Source organism: Mytilus californianus, unplaced genomic scaffold, assembly GCF_021869535.1.
Source record: "Mytilus californianus isolate M0D057914Y unplaced genomic scaffold, xbMytCali1.0.p SCAF_1, whole genome shotgun sequence".
NCBI lineage: Eukaryota > Metazoa > Mollusca > Bivalvia > Mytilida > Mytilidae > Mytilus > Mytilus californianus.
This window is the reverse complement of record NW_026262581.1, coordinates 58,277,705-58,297,353: the sequence shown is the minus strand read 5'-3', so window position 1 is coordinate 58,297,353 and position 19,649 is coordinate 58,277,705. Positions and strand designations below refer to the sequence as shown.

Sequence of the window (19,649 nt, the reverse complement as noted above, 5' to 3'; positions counted from 1 at the left end):
CAACGTAAATATAAGTGGTTTAGATTTATGATTGATTTTCTCGTGTGCATGTATTAAGACTTTTAATCTATGTTTTAGATGGATTGAACACGCCACCATTGCCTGCAGTGTGATAAGTCATAAACTCAACGTCCAAAGCTGAACTTCCATGCAAAGCTGGTACATGAAAACACACTAGACACAAAGTGCAGCTACTGTGACAAGACATTTTCATCTAAAGATAATAAAAGAAGGCATGAATCTGTGGTCCGCATGGGAGCCAAGCCTTTTCAGTGTAACACAAATGATTGTCAGGAGGAATTTTTAACTTCTTTTATTATCTTTAGATGAAAAAGTCTTGTCACAGTAGCTGCACTTTGTGTCTAGTGTGTTTTTATAGGCAATAGTGGCGTGTTCAATCCATCTAAAACATAGATTAAAGTCTTAATACATGCACATGAGAAAAAAACATAGTCAATCATAAATCTAAATCACTTATATTTACGTTGTAGCCATTTCCATTTCCATTGTCAATTTATATTTAGTATGAACTTCAATAAAACTATGCAAGTTACTTGCCTTTCTTTGAAGTGATTATTGCATTTTTCGATATAAAGATATGATTGCACTTCCCCTCACGCATTCACGATGTCCTCAATCAGAACCAATCCCCTCACGCATGAAATAATGAAAATTGGCAGTTTTTAGATTTATTAAGACGTCTATCAACTTCGGACAGCGTACACGCCGCCCAAAACGACATTCAATCCCGTTGACAGAAAAAAAACTAAATCTGAACTTAGGTCTGTCAATAGAACCATCTGAAAATTTAAATGTCACTTTTTTCGGCAATTACTCGTGGAACGATTGATTTTGTAGGAGTTTTACTCCATGCACAACAATAAACTATACATGGTTCTCTTCGTTAAAGTATTCACCACAGCATAGCATTCTCCGATTTTCAATATTTTGATCAGTTGAATTAGAAAATTGCGATTTAGAAATGTACATACCTTTTGAAGCGGTGACAATTACTCCACTCAAGCATAACCGGAAAATCCTCTCACGGTTTTCATTGCAGAACCGATTGTTCTGCGTGTGTAGATTACCAGCCGTGACTGATATAATAAATTTATAATTCTGCACGAAATCCATAAAATGCTCCCCAGGATCAGCTTGATACGACCACAGAGGTTGAACCCTGAACAGTTGGGGCAAGTATGGACACTACATTCAAGCTTGATACAAATAAAGAACTGAAAAATTTGAAATTGGACATTTACCTATTATGGTCCAATATCCAAAATCTAAATACATGGTTAGATTCAGCATATCCAAGTACACCAAGAATTTAAATTTTTAATGGACAATAAAGCTTAGTTTTTAAAATGCTCCATAAAGGAATTTAGTTTAAGCTGTAATTGGTAGGAAACCTTTTATTATATTAATTAATATTTTTTTTGTGTTTGATTATTGCTACAAATGGGGTACAGATGGATGTGTATGGTAGTTGTAGTTAATTTGTCATCAGGTAATGAATGAAGTTTTAAACATATTGTGACTGGATGGTGGGAAAGGGGAGGGAATTCACTTTTCTTGACATTGTTAAGGGGTAAATTCAGTAAATAAATATACGTCATCAGGGACCGCTTATTTGGGGGAGAGCTTTCTGTACAAAACTGAAGTCCTGTGCTCTTCTGATTGGTAGATAATGTTTGTAATAAATATTTTTTGATGGATGGATCAAAACTAGAGTTAAAAAAAATTAAAAAATGAATGCTGAATGTACTAAATTTTTTTAACTGCAGGGTTGAAAAGTAATGGGGGTCAGTAAAGGAATTAAGTGCGAATCTACAGTGTTTGTAAACAAGGCCATGTGAATGCCCAAAAATGCCACATGACCCTATGTTTTTATTGTTGCAAAAGATAGGGCTACATTTGTACTTTCATGAATGATATATGAAAGCTTCCAATTTCTAAAGGTAAATCAGGTATAAATTTAATTCAAGACATAGATTAGCATTAAAGTCAATGGGAGATTTTTTGCTGAATTTACCCCTATAGGAAAATATGCACTCTGTCACTGTACTTGTTCAAGGCCACACAATAATCACAAAACTCATTTCCTGTAAATATTAATGCAATCGAAGCCTTTTGGAACCAGTTAAAGTTGTTTTTATACAAATTTCTATGTTTAACCGCGGCTATCCAGGATGCTCTGAGTGTACTGTGGGAGGAAGCATGGGGTATATGGTAAAAAATCAGTTTTGTGTCCAGATTGAAAGAAACAATAGAAATTACACTTGAGAGTTATGATATTATTAAAAGGCATAAATATTCTCCCCACTTTAAATCACATTTTGCACATATTTCTCCTAATAATGTGTAAAATCATATGGAAAATAAGAATTACCTCCCTTTGACATAGTGTATTTTTTTTAGCTGTGTTCCCCATGTTAAGTTGTAGATCATGTTGTAAATAAACACTTTTCAAGTATTTTAACACTCTAATAATCTGACCGTATGAAGATATTCATTTATTTTTACATAATTCATTGCGTTTCTTTAAGTAAAAAAAAATACTAGACAACTTTTCATGATTATATACCCTTCATCTATAAAACCAGTGTTGAAATGTTTGTAATTGGATTGCTATGTTAAATAATTGCTTTTTAATATTCTTAATTGTTACTTTTATGTTCCAAATGCAAAGTTTGGTCATACCCAGTCTTATTTTTTTCATATTTGGCACTTTTTTCTACTTCAGTTTTGTCCGCCTAGTTTTGGCGAATAAACCATCCAGATGTTGGGGTAACAGGAATTTCTGCAGAGTAGTTCTCAATGACATTTTGTGAAATTTACAAGTAATTAAAACACAGATTTAGTAAAATGAAACATAATTGTTGTTTTTTATGGTATGAAACTGCTTAAAAAACCTTTGAAAAGTCTTTTTCAGGGTATTTAATTAAAATCTTCCATATAAGGCAAAATTAAACTAAGAGTACATCAAGACTTTAGTTCCTAGATGTACTTGCAATACTGATCAAAGCAAACACAGAAAACATTTCATATTTATTAAGCATAGTATTTTACACCATTCTTTTAAAAACAGTCAATGCGCAACTTTATATACCAAATATACATTGGCCGCAGTATGGGCTGTAGTATAAATTTTCCTCCCTCTTTACAAGTTGAGCCTTTATGAATGTTGCATTGAAACTGGAACTTGAAAATTGGACACATAACATGATTAATACAACAAAAATAGGAAAAGAAGTTAAAAAGACCCTTATAGGGGTAAATTCAGTAAATAAATATACGTCATCAGGGACCGCCCATTTGGGGGAGAGCTTTCTGTACAAAACTGAAGTCCTGTGCTCTTCTGATTGGTAGATAATGTTTGTAATAAATATTTTTTGATGGATGGATCAAAACTAGAGTTAAATAAATTAAAAAATGAATGCTGAATGTACTAAATTTTTTTACTGCAGGGTTGAAAAGTAATGGGGGTCAGTAAAGGAATTAAGGGTGAATCTACAGTGTTTGTAAACAAGGCCATGTGAATGCCCAAAAATGCCACATGACCCTATGTTTTTATTGTTGCAAAAGATAGGGCTACATTTGTACTTTCATGAATGATATATGAAAGCTTCCAATTTCTAAAGGTAAATCAGGTATAAATTTAATTCAAGACATAGATTAGCATTAAAGTCAATGGGAGATTTTTTTACTGAATTTACCCCTTAAACTGTTAGCATTTAGAAATTAATATTGATAATTTAGCAATTTTAGTAATGAATGAATTAGTGAAAATGAAATGCAGAATAAAAATTATATCAAAGTTAAAAGGCTAATAGAATTAAATTTTAATGAACTGAAGATTTTTTTAATTGTTTTGCAAAATAGGAAAATAATATGGGATAAAATTGTGGTTTATGGGATTGTAAAAGAGAAGACATAAATTATAAGCTAAAAGATTGTAAGGGTGGTTAATCTTAATGTAAAAAAAACCAAACAAATGAAAATGTTTAAATATAAGCAATTCAGCATAGCAAAAACCCCTACCAATCAATTTTTGTTGAAATCAGACAGTTTAATTTTGGACCCTTTGGACCCTGATGTGGACTAAGTCAGGAATCTGATGTTCAGTAGTTGTCGTTTGTTGATGTGGTTCATAAGTGTTTCTCGTTTCTCGTTTTTTATATAGATTAGACCGTTGGTTTTCCCATTTGAATGGTTTTACACTAGTAATTTTTAGGGCCCTTTATAGCTTGCTGTTCAGTGTGAGCCAAGGCTCCGTGTTGAAGACGTACTTTGACCTATAATGGTTTACTTTTATAAATTTTGACTTGGATGGAAAGTTGTCTCATTGGCACTCATACTACATCTTCTTATATCTAATTTGAAAAATGGGCCAAAAGTCAAAAATCTATATACATTATTAGATTCAGCATATTGAAATCAGTTGAAGTCTAATTTTGGACCCACTTGAAAACACAACCCAAAAACAGAATTCTAAATACATGGTAAGATAAAGCATATCAAAGAACCCCAATATTTCAAAATAATTTAAACCCCATTGAAATTGGTCGGAAATAAGCAATTCAAACATTTTTAAGAATTTGCTTTTTTTACCCCTTTTTGGCCCCTTATTCCTAAGCGGATATGACCATTACCCACCAATTCAATCCAACCTTCCTTTTGTGTTATGGAACCTTGTGATACTATTTCATACATATCCATACACTTATACTCAAGTTATTGTCCGGAAACCAGAAAAATGTTTGCTTCTGGCCCCATTTTGGCCCAAAATTCTTAACGGAAAAGGCCATAACCCCCAAAATCAATCCAAACCTTTCTTTTGTGGTATGGAACTTTGTGGTACAATTTCCTAGAGATCCATACACTTATAACTCAAGTTATTGTCTGGAAACCAAATGTCTTTGGAAGACGACGACGCAAATTTTTGCAGTCTTATAACAGTCACCTCCAGGGTCAGCAAGGGGCAGATGTAAGGGGTGTTTCCTGTAATCATATCAATAAATTCTATGCAACTTCAGTTTCCTATGACTTGTGTTTACCTGCAGACTTATTTACCCCACATCTGTTATTCATAAGTATAAAATTTTTCCATATATTATATATTTTTACAGGAATGGATTTCTGATGTCAGATAACAAGTCACTGTTTAAAGAAGGACTTGGAACATTAGTATCAAGGATCAAAACAACCTCTGGTTCTACACAATTATCTAGGCAGGATCTCATTAAGTATGTTACTATCACAATTGTGCAGTCTTTTCTTAAAAATGAAACGGAATATCACTTAATTGTTAAAAAAGAATATTTTTTTGTTAACTGTTTACATGTAGGGCATGGAATCATAGGATTTGTTTAAATAAGATGTGTGCTGTTACCTGAAATTTGACAGTTTTTTTGTGATGAGTATTGTTTACATTCATGAATGGTCAGCTGGGGGGAAAAAAAAGGAAAATAGGAAGATACATTTTATTAAAATTTTTATTAAGTTATGTAAAAATAAATTGGTTCTTATATATACAGTTTGCATAAACCATAGGATGCTTTGTCAGTACTTTTATTTTTAAATTAGTATGAACTCACCTTATTTTTATTTAATGATGATTTTCAAGAATGAGTTATTGTTACTCCTCTAAACAAATAACTTGAAATTAAACAATTAATTGGATTAGTAAATTATTGATTTGCCTTAATTTTAAAATTATAGAGGACAAATGGAATGCTATTGTGGATAAAACTTACAATATTTTTTCATGTTTTTCAGGACATCGTTTCAGTACATTAAGAATTTTGCAGACATGGTACCAAACATAACTACAGCTGTCAGTGTTGTTAAGTTATTAACTGTATTAGCAGATAAATCTGACTCCAGAGATCTTCATGGACAAATCCGTAAGTTTGACTACAGAAATCTTTATGGAGAAATAAATAAGATTTTCATTATTAAATATGTAAGTCTGTTCAAGAGATCTTCATTGGCGAATATGTTTTTCTGACTCGTAAGATCTTCATTGACAAATATGTTTTTCTGACTCATAAGATCACCATGGACTTACATGTAAGACAAGTATGTAATTTGACACTATTGGCTAAATACATCAGTCTAATTCCCAAAGATCTTCATTGGCAAATACATAAGTTTACCTAATGATATATTCATTGGGTAAGTTTGACATAAAGAGTACATAAGTTTGACTCCTCAGTTCTTTATGGACAAATACTGAAGTCTAACTTTCAGAAATCCTCATTAGCAAATACAAAAGTTTGCCTCATGAGATCTTCATGGACAAGTATGTATGTTTGACTCCAGAGATCTTCATGGACAAATACGTAAGTCTGACTCATAAGATCTTCATTGACAAATATTTAAGTCTGACTCATGAGATCTTCATGGACTTTTACATAAGTCTCACTCATAGTATATTCATGGACAAATATGTAAGTCTGACATATGAGATCATCATGCACAAATACCTAAGTCTGATTCATGAGATCTTCATGGACAATTACATAAGTCTGACTCATGGTATATTCATGGACAAATACATAAATCTGACTCCAGAGATCGTCATGGATAAATAGGTAAACCTAACTCATGAGATCTTCATGGACAAATAGGTAAATCTGACTCTGAAGTTCTTATCGGACAAATAGGTAAATCTGACTCTGGAGTTCTTATTGGACAAATAGGTAAATCTGATAGAAATAAAGTAATGAATTTTAAATCTTTTTGGTAGAGTGCCATTGACTTTTTATAGATTTTACTATTGAAATGTCATCACCATGAATTTAGTTTTTTTTTTTTTTAACCTTTTGATGTAATCAGTATTTAGTTATTTTCTAAAATTCTAGTTAATTATGTCTCTTTTAAGTGGCAGTTTTAGGTATGACAGGGACTATCCATCAGTATGTGGTTAGATGAGCATAGTTAAGCTGTTCTAACTTTCTACTTTGTTATTTTTACAGCAAAAATTTGTGAGGAATTTTTGAAAAGGGAATGGATGTCTGCAGATGGACAAAAAGAAAAAGGTGTTAAATATAATGAAAATTTACAGATAATAATAAGGTAAGATAGAGAACTACAGTTAAACAATGCATTAGTTTATGAATTTTTGATTTACATTAAGAGTATACAGATTAGGTCTGGAATTCATTCTGTTTCCTTTTTACCGTAGAAAGGCTTGTATAGTTCGCACTGGTACATAGTCCGCACCCCCTTCTCCCCACGAAATTTTAGGTAAAAAAACTTTTTGTAACTGTTAGAAAAGGTCTAATGAAACTCCGGTAATTTCAAATCCTGTGCGGTCGTTTGCGGTATTTTCATGGAAAAACCTGTTTTCCATCATCAAACAGAAGCTGAAACTGCTTGTAAATGATTCTAAAACGCTTCATGATTGTTAAAATAAGTTTAATTCACTTAAAAAACAATTTAGAAACTTGTGTATGTTTAAACAGGAAGTTTAAAAAGCATGTGTAAAAGAAGAAATTAACCGGTGAGAGTCGAAATCCGTACATAACAGATATTACTATAATACGACTTTGAAAGTAAAACAGTTCCATCCTTTTGTAAAACAGTCTTTAATATATCTATCACATTAATGTTTGAAGGGTCTTAAGCTAATACAAACCATATTAGTCAGTATGAAACACCAAAACGGAACGAACAATAACCGATGACGTTTTGTAGTTTACAAATTCTAAGCTGGTTTACGGTTGTCTTTTTCACTATGTTTGAATAGTTTCAATCAAGCAGATACCAGTTTATTTCAACCAATGCATTGAAAAGAAACGAGAAATTTGTAATGAAAGGTTTAGTTTTTAAATTTATCAGTAATAATTTGATATTAAATAGAAATAACTTATTAATATGGATGAGTTAAAACTATTAGTTTGAAAAATGATAAGAGCGCCCTCTACAATATAAATAACAAAGATGGCGGAACGTAAACAAACCACCTCGCCCGCGAAATTGAAATTTTACTCTTATTTCTTGCTTATTGTACTCTATAGTCCGCACCCCGTCTGGAAGGTCCAATTTTGGAGAATAAAACCGCGGACTATACAAGCCTTTCTACGGTAATTAATTAATTTTCATGGTTGATTGATTGTTGTTTGCTGCACATACAAATTTCTGAAGTTAATGTCTCTTTACTTTTACCATGATTTTACTCACACTATAATTGTCTATTGAAGACATAACATGATTTTGTTACTTTTCACATCATTGCACCAAATAGGTACTGCTTGTAGACGAGGTGACTATACGACCAGTCTTTCTGAAATAACTTTTTTTGTGATATCTGATTTTTTTCCAATTGTAAAGCAATTGCAATTTGCATTTTACCAAAAACATGATTTTTTTTGTTTATGTTAATTATTTTATGATTTCAATTTTTTACCTCACTTTGTTTTAACATATGTTTTTCAGAGCATTTATGGTGTACTCAGATGACCCATTATCTGCAGCTGAAACCATAGCAACTAAAGGAATGCCTGAGCTCTTGGAAACAGATAAAAATGGCTGCTCAGCCACCTTTCCCACATTAAACAGATCATCCTTTTCAACTTTCTACAGGGTTATGTTTAATCAGTTGATTGATTGTATAAAAACTATGGCACCAGCAAAGCAAACAGATTCTAGAGAGGTATTTATTGTCAATCATGAGAGCAGAAATGTAAAAAAGTTAGAATTCCTAAAAGTTCAGATAAAATCCAAATTTGCATGTCTCATTTCCTTAGAGATTATATCCCTCTATCAAGGTTTTATTGACTTTGAAATGTTTGCATAGTAAGACATGTTAAAGTTTGTGTTTAGGTCAGTTTAAAGACAACCACTTGTGATAAGTATTTGGTATGCAGTTGTATTGTCATTGTCATTTCTAATTTCCACAGAGGTTATTTGGCCTTGCACCTTTACCCATGGTTCATTGATTTTGAATGTTTTGCATAGTGAACATGTTAAAGTATTGTCATTTAATTTCAACATTTGCATTAAACTATCAAAATAATATGAAGGCGAGACATATCTCTGTGTCAACATTTTTAAGATTTACATCTCCTTGTCTATTTATCCGACTTTGGAATCAGATGCGAGCTAACGTTGTATGCAAAATTTTACCAAAATATGACATTGCCAATTTACTGTACCTTCACCTTCACCTTAACTTGTCTTTGGCAATTGGACAGCTGTTTGTGTCAAACCTTGATGTGTATATGATATTTGTCACTGGACAATAAGCAGGTATTAATCAATCAGATCATGTGTTTTTTATACGACCGCAAACAAATTTTGTGGTCGTATATTGGTATGACGTTGGCGTCGTCGTCGTCGTCGTCGTCTGGCGTCGTCGTCCGAATACACAATGGTTTTCGCACTCTAACTTTAGTTTAAGTGAATGGATCTCTATGAAATTTTACCATAAGGTTCAATACCACAATAGGAAGGTGGGGATTGATTTTGGGGGTTATGGTACCAACAGTTAAATAATTAGGGGCCAAAAAGGGGCCGAAAATAAGCATTTTTGTAACTTCCAGACATAACTTGTGTGTTATTGTATGGATCTCTTTGACATTGTACTACAAGATTCCATATCACAAAGGGTCGATGATGGGATTGATTTTGGGGTTAATTTCCTCGAAATTTTAGGAACAAGGGGCCAAAAGGGGGCAAAAAACAAGCATTTTTCTAGTTTCATGACAATAACTTGTGTGTAAGTGTATGGATCTTTCTGAAATTTTACTACAAGGTTCCATTTCGCAAAGGGAAAGCTGGAATTGAGTTTTGTGGTAATTGCCCAAAACGTTTAGTAATAAGGGGCCTAAAAAGGGGTGAAAAATAAGCATTTTTTAGTTTCTAGACAATAACTTGTGTTCAAGTGTATGGATCTCTCTAAAATTGTATTACAAGGTACCATACCAAAAGGCAAGGCTGTTACTGAGCTTGGTTTGGGGGGGAAGGGGGGGTGATGAATCATGGGGGGGGGGGGGGGGGTCAAAAAAGGGGTAATTATTTTTTTTCGTTTAAGGAATAAGGGGAAAAAAGGTTAAAAAACTAGGGTTTCCATTTTAATAGACAAATAATTGAGCAAAGAACATTATTTAAAAGCAGTGTAAGGTTGGTAATTCAAACTCATTTAAATATCTCACCTGCACTATGTTTGAATTATGTAAATTGGAAATTTGCCAATTATTTTAGTATAATAAACTTCATTGGAAATTTGCCAATATAAAATTTTGCTGATGAAGGTTTTTTGTTTACCTTTAGTCTGACTATGATGTCATTTTCTATTTTAATAGCCTTATGATGTAGTTAAATATTTTTTAATACTTTTATGATGTATTTAAATGCGCTTTTATGGTTGCAAATTTATTGTTTTAATATAATAAACTCCATTGGAAATTTACCAATAGTTTGTTTATTTTTAGCTATGACTATGATGTCATTTTCTATTTAATTTTAAGGTTACAAATTAATTTCAGTTTTAAATATTATTGTAAAATGTTTGCCCAAAACATTTATTAATAAGTGGCCAAAAAAGGGGGCAAAAATAAGCATTTTTTTAGTTTCCAGACATTAACTTGTGTTCAAGTGTATGGATTTCTCTGAAATTATACTTAAAGGTACCATACCACAAAGGGAAGTGGGTCAAAAAATTTTTTTGGGGGGGGGGGGGGGGGATTTTTTTTCCTTTTTTTTTTCTTTAAAATTTTCCATTTTAAGTTGGTTAATTCTGATCACAAAGAGAAAGTTGGAATTGAGTTTGGGGGATAATTGCTCAAATGTTTAGGAATAAGGGGCTAAAAAAGGGGTTAAAAATAAGCATTTTTTTTTAGATTCCAACAATTAATTGTGTTTAAGTAATTGGATCTCTGTGAAATTGTACTGCAAGGTACCATACCACAAACTGAAGGCTGGGATTGAGTTTGGGGGGGGGCGTGATGTGTGAAAATTTTCCACTTAAAGTTGGTTAATTATTTCTGATTTAGATATAAAAGCAAATAATAATGATGTGGTTTGATTTTATCAAAAACTTAAATTGAAGTTATGTATATTGTAAATTTAGGTTACATTGGAATTTAAGAATTGGCTTTGGGGTAGGGTTATGGCTCAAACCTTTAAATAATAAGGGAAAAAAAGGTGAAAAAACAAGGGTTTCCAGGTTAATAGACAAATAAGTACAAAACATTATTTAAAAGCAGTGTAAGGTTGGTAATTCAAACTCATTTAAATATCTCACTTACACTGCTTTTAAATTATGTAAATTGGAAATTTGCCAATAACTTTATTGTTAATAAATGCATTGGAAATTTGCCAACAATTTTAGTATAATAAACTTCATTGGAAATTTGCCAATATAAAATTTTGCTGATGAAGGTTTTTTGTTTACCTTTAGCCTTGACTATGAAGTCATTTTCTATTTTTATAGCCTTATGATGTAGTTGAATTATTTAATACTTTTATGATGTGTTTAAATGGGGTTTTATGGTTGCAAATTTATTGTTTTAGTTTAATAAACTCCATTTAAAATTTGGTAATAAAAAAAAATTTTGTTTATTTTTAGCTATGATTATGATGTCATTTTCTATTTTACTTTTATGGTTGCAAAGAAATTTTTATTTTTAGATATTACTGTTAAATGATGCTGATTAAGGTTTTTGCTATGTTTAGCCATGACTATGATGTCATTTTCTATTTTAATATCTGTCATGATGTATTTAAATGGGCTTTTATGGTTACAAAGGAATTTTATTTTTAGATATTACTGTAAAATGTTGCTGATTAAGGATTTTGTTTATTTTTAGCCATGACTATGATGTCATTTTCTATTTTAATACCTTTATTATGTAATTTCCATTTTTAGATATTACTGTTAAATGATGCTGATTGAGGGTTTGAATGCTGGGGTTGATTTTGGGGGTAATTGCCTCCAAATTTTAGGAATTAGGGGGCAAAAAACAAGCATTTTTCTAGTTTCATGACAATAACTTGTGTGTAAGTGTATGGATATTTATGAAATTGTACTACAAGGTTCCATATCACAAAGGGAAAGCTGGAATTGAGTTTGGGGGTACTTGCCCAAAACGTTTAGGAATAAGGGGCCAAAAATAAGCATTTTTCTAGTTTCCAGACAATAACTTGTGTTCAAGTGTATGGATCTCTCTGAAATTGTACTGCAAGGTACCATACCACAAAGGGAAGGCTGGGATTGTTTTTGGGGGTAATTGTCTCAAAATGTTAGGAATTAGGGGCCATAAAGGGGCAAAAAAACAAGCATTTTTCTAGTTTCATGACAATAACTTGTTTGTAAGTGTATGGATCTTTATGACATTGTACTGCAAGGTTCCATATCACAAAGGGAAAGCTGGGTTTGAGTTTGGGGGTAATTGCCCTAAACTTTTAGGAATTTGGGGCCAAAAAGGTGCAAAAAACCCAAGCATTTTTCTAGTTTCCAGACAATAATTTGTGTTCAAGTGTATGGATCTCTCTGAAATTGTACTGCAAGGTACCATACCACAAAGGGAAGGCTTGGATTGAGTTTGGGGGTGATGAATCATAAGGGGGTTTCAAAAAATTTGGGGGGGGGGGGATTTTTTTTTCCTTTTTTTTCTTTAAAATTTTCCATTTTAAATTGGTTATTTCTGATTTATATATAAAAGCAAATAATAATGATATGGTTTGAATAGGTAAATTAAAAAATTTTAAGTTCTTAGACTACTTTCATTCTGTGTGAGAAACCTATGCTGTGTCAAATATTTAATTACAATCCAAATTCAGTGCTGTATCAAGCTTGAATGTTGTGTCCATACTTGCCCCAACTGTTCAGGGTTCGACCTCTGCGGTCGTATCAAGCTGCGCCCCAGCGGAGCATTTTATTATAGATTTATATCAGGAAATGTGTTAATTCTGTGTAGCTATTGGATTCAAAATGAATATTATCTGTTTTAGGTGAAGATAGACAAGCTGCTACAGTGGAATCAAGCTGTCAGAATATTACATATCCATATAAATTTGATAAAGGTTTGTACCTATAAAAATATAACCAACAAATATTGATGGAAATATGTACTGTTAATGCTAAAACAATTGTATGGGGAGTGGGAGCAGTGATTGGAATAATATTTAGAGTTTACTATATACAAGAAACGGAAGACAGAACATTTTTACAATTTTACCTTATTTGTAAGCATACAAAGGGTTTACATGTTTAAGAGCTTTTTTATGCATATGTACTTGTTTATTATAGCAGTCTATAGACAGTTATTTTCAATTTTGAATTAAGAATAGTATGAATGTATCTGTTGACAAGAGTGTTATTCCTTTTATGTATGATTATAGTTAATTTTACAATGTATATCAAAATCATTGCAAAATATTTTCGTCTGTTTATAGGCATTTGATGGAAGAGGAAATGTAACATCAGCATTAAAGGTATGTGCAATACTCTTATTTAAGTTAAACATATAGATTTTATGATATTATTCCACTGTATGTTAAATTTGATAGCTTAATCCACAAGACATTGGTCATAACTTCATATTCCCCTCTGAACATCAGGACTTCCTCATGCGACGTTACGTTCGATTAAAGTAAGTAACGTTTTGAACGTTTTTAAATTGCGGTAGTAAAGTCACTATTGTGTTCTGAATTATTTAGACGTAAAATCAAAACAAAAATGATAGATAGCTATCTTTTGATAGGTACTGTTTATCTATGTTTTAAATTATGTCTTGTTTAGTTATGAAAACAAGCGGTTACGAAAAATGTATGTAAACTAATGTTTTATGTTCAGGTACTTTGTTAGTAGTAAACAAAGTATAGGCAGTGGAATAAATCATTCATTTCCCTTGGCTTATGAAGATATGAAGATTTCTTCACCCTTGAAAAGTCATATTTCCTCGGGAAATATGAATTTTCTTGGGTGCAGGAGGTCAAGGGTTTGAAAATCAGCGGGGTCAAACCAAAGACTTTAAAATTGGTATTTGCTGCTTCTCTGCTAAGCACACGGCATTAAGGAGTAAGAGCAATGACTGGTTGACTCGGAGTCAGAATAATGTGTCCGGGTAAGGTGACATGTCTTCCGCGAACTGTTACCTTTTGAACTAGCACAATAAAAATCCAGCACAGTGTGTTGGTCTAGTACAAAGCAGGGTTAATATTCAAAATACATGAACATGTCCTCGTCCTGAATATGCCTATTTATTTGCCGCTGACAAAATAAAAGAGTTCACTATTCAAAATAATTTGTAGTTACAAACAAGGATCCGGAAATTTTTCCAGACAATTTCGGTCATTTTGAGATGTTTGAAAAGTTGGTGCCCCTTTTCAAATTGTCAATATCAATTTGACTATTCATAGCATCAACGAACATGACGAACTTGTATTGCTGTTTCATCGCATTTACTAAGTAAATGTCTTACCATTACCATGAAGGACAGTTTAGGGAAGGCAGCAGTCTAAAATTGAAATGATTTTAATGACTCAAAATGGTTAATTTCTCAGACATTGCTTACGTTTCTTTCGATTTGACAAAAGTTAAAACCGGAAGTTTGCGATATTTTAAAGTACGAATAATTCCGGATTCATTTCCGGGATTTGTTTTGTTTATCAAATTGACAGGAAATCACCAGCTTTTTATGGCTTTTTTATTTTATTACCTTTAAAAGTGTTTGAATATAGCAGATAATAGTTGCACTCGTTTAATTTAGCATGAAATCAATTTGCATTTTACAATTAAATATTAAATTTACTGAAGACAATTTCACGCATGCGTATTACATAGTAAATAAAGCACATGTGTTACTCATGAAAAAATACTTTTTTCTACGTAAATTTAGATTTAATTTTTAAATCAGAATTGATGACTGTCTTTGATGAAAAGTAAATAAATAATGAATACACTTGTCAGGGAACTTTAATGTTTTAAAGATATTATTCTGAGCTTGTGATCACCGTCAGGTGTGAATTAAAACCACAGGTAAAAAGTGATTAGTGATCATTAGCCTATGTTTCCCGGAGGCATTGATATAGATATTAGGAGGGCCCTCAGGATTATCAAACTACTGTAGTGGCAGTTTTATTACAGGAAAGGGATTATAAACAAAAACAAGTGATCACAAGTGCAAAATGGCGATTACGAAATCCGATTTCAAACATTGAGTCAATGAAATGACCGAAATTACTTCTGTAAAAAAATAAAATTTGTCCTAAATCCCAATTACTCGTTTAGGACAAATAGTTTTATCTTAGGACATGACTGGCAAATATGACCGTTTCCGGACCCTTGGTTACAAATCATATACAACCTAATCAACATGGAGTTGGTTTTATTTTATTTTTTCAATTTTTTTTTAACAATTTTTTTTTCATGATTTTTGGTGCGTATTATACACAACTGGGAGATAAAAAAGGATTTAAATAAAATACATGACAATAATTTTGGTTTACTGTCTAAACTTAATAGACATATTTGATGTTTGGTCACTGACTAGGGGCTTTACTAGAGTTATGAGATAGCCCTCACCAATTTTATAAAGAATAAACCAAAAGTTTTCAATTTATTAAAATATTTTTACAGATTGTAATGTTTAGTACCTGCTAAATTTAGTTTTATTATATTTTTTCACTGAAGTTTGCCTTGTATTTCTATTAAAGTGTGGAAGACAGTTTATAGAGATATTTTTAAGACAAGGCATGCCATTACTGGACACCATGTTCCGTACGAACAGAGAGGATGTACAAGGGTTACTGAAAAATCTACAGATTAGTACCAGATATCTTCATCATATGTGTGGACATTCTAAGGTAACTAAAAAATCTGCAGATTGGTACTAGATATCCTCACCACACGTGTGGATATTCAAAGGTAAGGACAAAAAAAAACAACCAACCCTAATTCATGAGAGCTGACACTAACCTTTTCTCACTGAAAATTGGGCAAATTGTATTCTCACAAGTATTGTACTTAACAGTGATGTTCTTTTTGCTAAATCTCTAACTTAATCCTGAAAATGGTCAACAATATTCTGTAAAACTTAGTAAAAACATATATGATTGACAAAAAACAAATTTGACAAATGGCAGCTATAGTGCCTAACAAGATTTTGTTAGGTAGACTAAAATTGGCCATCGTATTGAATTTTGATGTCCAAAAATAGGCAGATCGGACATATTTTGACTTTATATACAGACTTCTTTTGTTTGGGATTAATTGTAATTATAACATTATAATGAGACTGAAAAATGTTTTTTTTTTGTTAAGATAAACAATAATTTTACCTGGCATAGCCGCGTGTAAAATGTATTTCGGCATTTCTCTTCAAAAAATGACTTGTTTAATGGAATAAAACATCTGATTTGTAAACTTTCTCTTTTTTCTCTGGAATAGGCTTTATTCATTTGAATTTCAGTATGCTGTGGATTCATTTATTTTTGTGGGTACAAATTTTCGTGGATATTTGATATCTTAGTTTTGCCAAAGTCAAAAGTTTTAAAAACTAATGTGACCGCTAATGGTCACTAATTTTTAGTGAATTGAGGAAAAGGAATAGGTTCGATAAGGCCCTAAAATGGCCCCTTATTCTAGCTGATATTTGAAATTAGGATTTATTGACCAATGTCACAAGGAATCATAGCTAATATAATGACTAGATAGGGAAAAAAGTATTTTTGTTGAAAATTTATGTTTTTTGCGTTCTTTTCATGACGTCACAAATAGCACTTGTTTTGATTTCCGTGAAAATTCGATGAAAACGGGTAAATTTACATTGATTATTTTGGAGAGGAAACATAGAGCGCATGCGTCGACAACAAAGATATTTTAGCCTAATGTTTGTCACATATTACACATTTTACATATTTGACTTGAATATTTTGTTTGTGGACATCTGCGCTCTATATTTCCTAGGTCTTAATTTGGTTGAAATCCGAACGATTTTTTCCAATGTCGCAAAAATCTCTATTTTTAACCTATTTGGGATGTAAAATTCAATGCTTGAAAATAAAATTATGGCAAAAATAGTTTTATTTAACTTTCTCACATGTCTTTTCATCAACTTCAAACACGTTTTATCCTGAAACATTGAACTTAATAATCGGGGCCAAATTTGGCCTGTACCAAACTTACTCCTTTGTACGTTCATGGATACTGTGGATTCATTTATTTTCGTTGGTACCAATTTTCGTGGATTGAGGAATTCTTGCATTTTCGTGGATATTTGATTTTGTTGTTTTTGCCAAAGTCTGCTAATGTTTTTATAGTAAATTTGTAATTCGTTGTACATTGGAGTTCGTGGTTCCCTGGTAATCCACGAAAATTGGTATCCAACGAATAATAATGACTCCACAGTATTTGATTTTGTAGTTTTGCCAAAATTTGCATACAAGACTAGAGATAATTTGTACTTTGTTGAACATTTAATTTCATGGTTCCCCTTCACCAATGAAATATACGAAAATTTGTATCCCATCAATAATAATGAGTCCCTAGTAGAGAATAAATAATGAAAGTATTTTGAATATTTTCAGATCATGAAAGATGTATGTCTGACAAATTTGGTACCATTGATGAAGAAATGTTTGGAAGCTTTTGTTTATCGTGTCAAGGCTATGCTGACTATGAATAAATGTTTAGAAGCCTTCTGGTTAGGAAACCTAAAAAACAGAGATTTACAGGTAAAATCATTCTAGGTATTTCTATAGAGAGTTTTCAGATCTTACAAATAGTATTACCCGATAAAATGTCTGACGGCATTCTTTATGCCAAAATTTCACATGAAACAATTCAGATACAATACAATATATAAAGAGTATACCGTAGAAAGGCTTGTATAGTCCGCGGTTTTATTCTCCAAAATTGGACCTTCCAGACGGGGTGCGGACTATAGAGTACAATAAGCAAGAAATAAGAGAAAAATTTCAATTTCGCGGTCGAGGTGGTTTGTTTACGTTCCGCCATCTTTGTTATTTCTATTGTAGAGGGCGCTCTTATCCTTTTTCAAACTAATAATTTTAACTCATCCATATTAATAAGTTATTTCTATTCAATATCAAATTAATACTGATATATATAAAAACTAAACCTTTCATTACAAATTTCTCGTTTCTTTTCAATGCATTGGTTGAAATAAACTGGTATCTGCTTGATTGAAACGATACAAACATAGTGAAAAAGACAACCGTAAACCAGCTTAGAATTTGTAAACGACAAAACGTAATCGGTTATTGTTCGTTCCGTTTTGGTGTTTCATACTGACTAATATGGTTTGTATTAGCTTAAGACCCTTCAAACATTAATGTGATAGATATATTAAAGACAGTTTTACAAAAGGATGGAACTGTTTTACTTTCAAAGTCGTATTATAGTGATATCTGTTATGTACGGATTTCGACTCTCACCGGTTAATTTCTTCTTTTACACATGCTTTTTAAACTTCCTGTTTAAACATACACAAGTTTCTAAATTGTTTTTTAAGTGAATTAAACTTATTTTAACAATCATGAAGCGTTCTAGAATCATTTACAAGCAGTTTCAGCTTCTGTTTGATGATGGAAAACAGGTTTTTCCAAGAAAATACCGCAAACGACCGCACAGGATTTGAAATTACCAGAGTTTCATTAGACCTTTTCTAACAGTTACAAAAAGTTTTTTTACCTAAAATTTTGTGGGGAGAAGGGGGTGCGGACTATGTACCACTGCGAACTATACAAGCCTTTCTATGGTAACTGGAAACACCAATAATATTTAGTAATAGAACAGATCAGACCAACCACTACAACTCCTCCCTTGCATCATTGAGACCCTCCATTCATTGAATATGCTTGCACTAACTTAATGTTTGGGATTGAATCAGATTATAGGAATATCACTAATTGTAAGTCAATTATATTTGATATTCACTTGTTGTAGCTTTGGCATATCCCTTTTTGATAGAGATTATTTGGCCCTGCTCTCTTGGGCACAGTCCATTGATTTTTATAATGTTGCATATATTTAAATGGTTTAGTATCGCTATTTAAATTTCCTCAGCATTTGCGTTATACTATGATAAATTACACACAGGTAAGACATATCTCTGTGTCAACAGTTTATTGAAGATTAATTCAACTATGGAAGAAATGTAAGATAAAGTATTCTGTATTGTAGAGCTACATACTTGTATATTATTTTTCATGGCCACATTCTGATTTTCATACCACAATTTTAAATTATAAGATCAGATTGATTGAAATCACATTTTGTAAATGAATCTTGTTATCTGAAATTCTCTAAAACAATTGTGTTGCTTCTTGATAAAAAAATTGTCCTATTTAAAAAATAATTTTCATTTTTGAAAGTTTATAAAAACAATATTTTATAGGGTGAGGAGATTTTATCACAGACTTCTGCTACAAATGACCAAGGCAGTGATGATGAGGCTCCTGAGGAGGATCAAGAAGAAAGTGATGTTGTAAGTTGTATGATTTTAGTTCAGTAGTGCTTGACTTGACAAGATGGTTTGTTTCCCTGACATTTGTACATGTGGCATTTTCATGCCAATCAGGCTGCTTTTCCTGCTTATCAGCCTTTTGTAAATGTATTGTTAAATGCATGAAACATGATATTATATAGTTTATTCCAGGCTGGAATAAAACAT

The 19,649-nt window shown here is 32.0% G+C and overlaps 1 protein-coding gene across 1 annotated transcript in view; it reads left to right on the top strand.

The window, feature by feature from the left end:
• LOC127722275 (Fanconi anemia group D2 protein-like) overlaps nucleotides 1-19,649 on the top strand; it is a 106,382-nt gene that overhangs the window by 81,116 nt on the left and 5,617 nt on the right. The window contains exons 32-40 of the mRNA XM_052229170.1: nucleotides 5,133-5,249; nucleotides 5,782-5,909; nucleotides 6,984-7,083; nucleotides 8,446-8,662; nucleotides 12,964-13,035; nucleotides 13,408-13,446; nucleotides 15,670-15,819; nucleotides 17,542-17,688; nucleotides 19,374-19,463. Of these exons, the coding sequence (XP_052085130.1) occupies nucleotides 5,133-5,249; nucleotides 5,782-5,909; nucleotides 6,984-7,083; nucleotides 8,446-8,662; nucleotides 12,964-13,035; nucleotides 13,408-13,446; nucleotides 15,670-15,819; nucleotides 17,542-17,688; nucleotides 19,374-19,463 (1,060 nt within the window). The remainder of the gene's footprint in view (nucleotides 1-5,132; nucleotides 5,250-5,781; nucleotides 5,910-6,983; nucleotides 7,084-8,445; nucleotides 8,663-12,963; nucleotides 13,036-13,407; nucleotides 13,447-15,669; nucleotides 15,820-17,541; nucleotides 17,689-19,373; nucleotides 19,464-19,649) is intronic.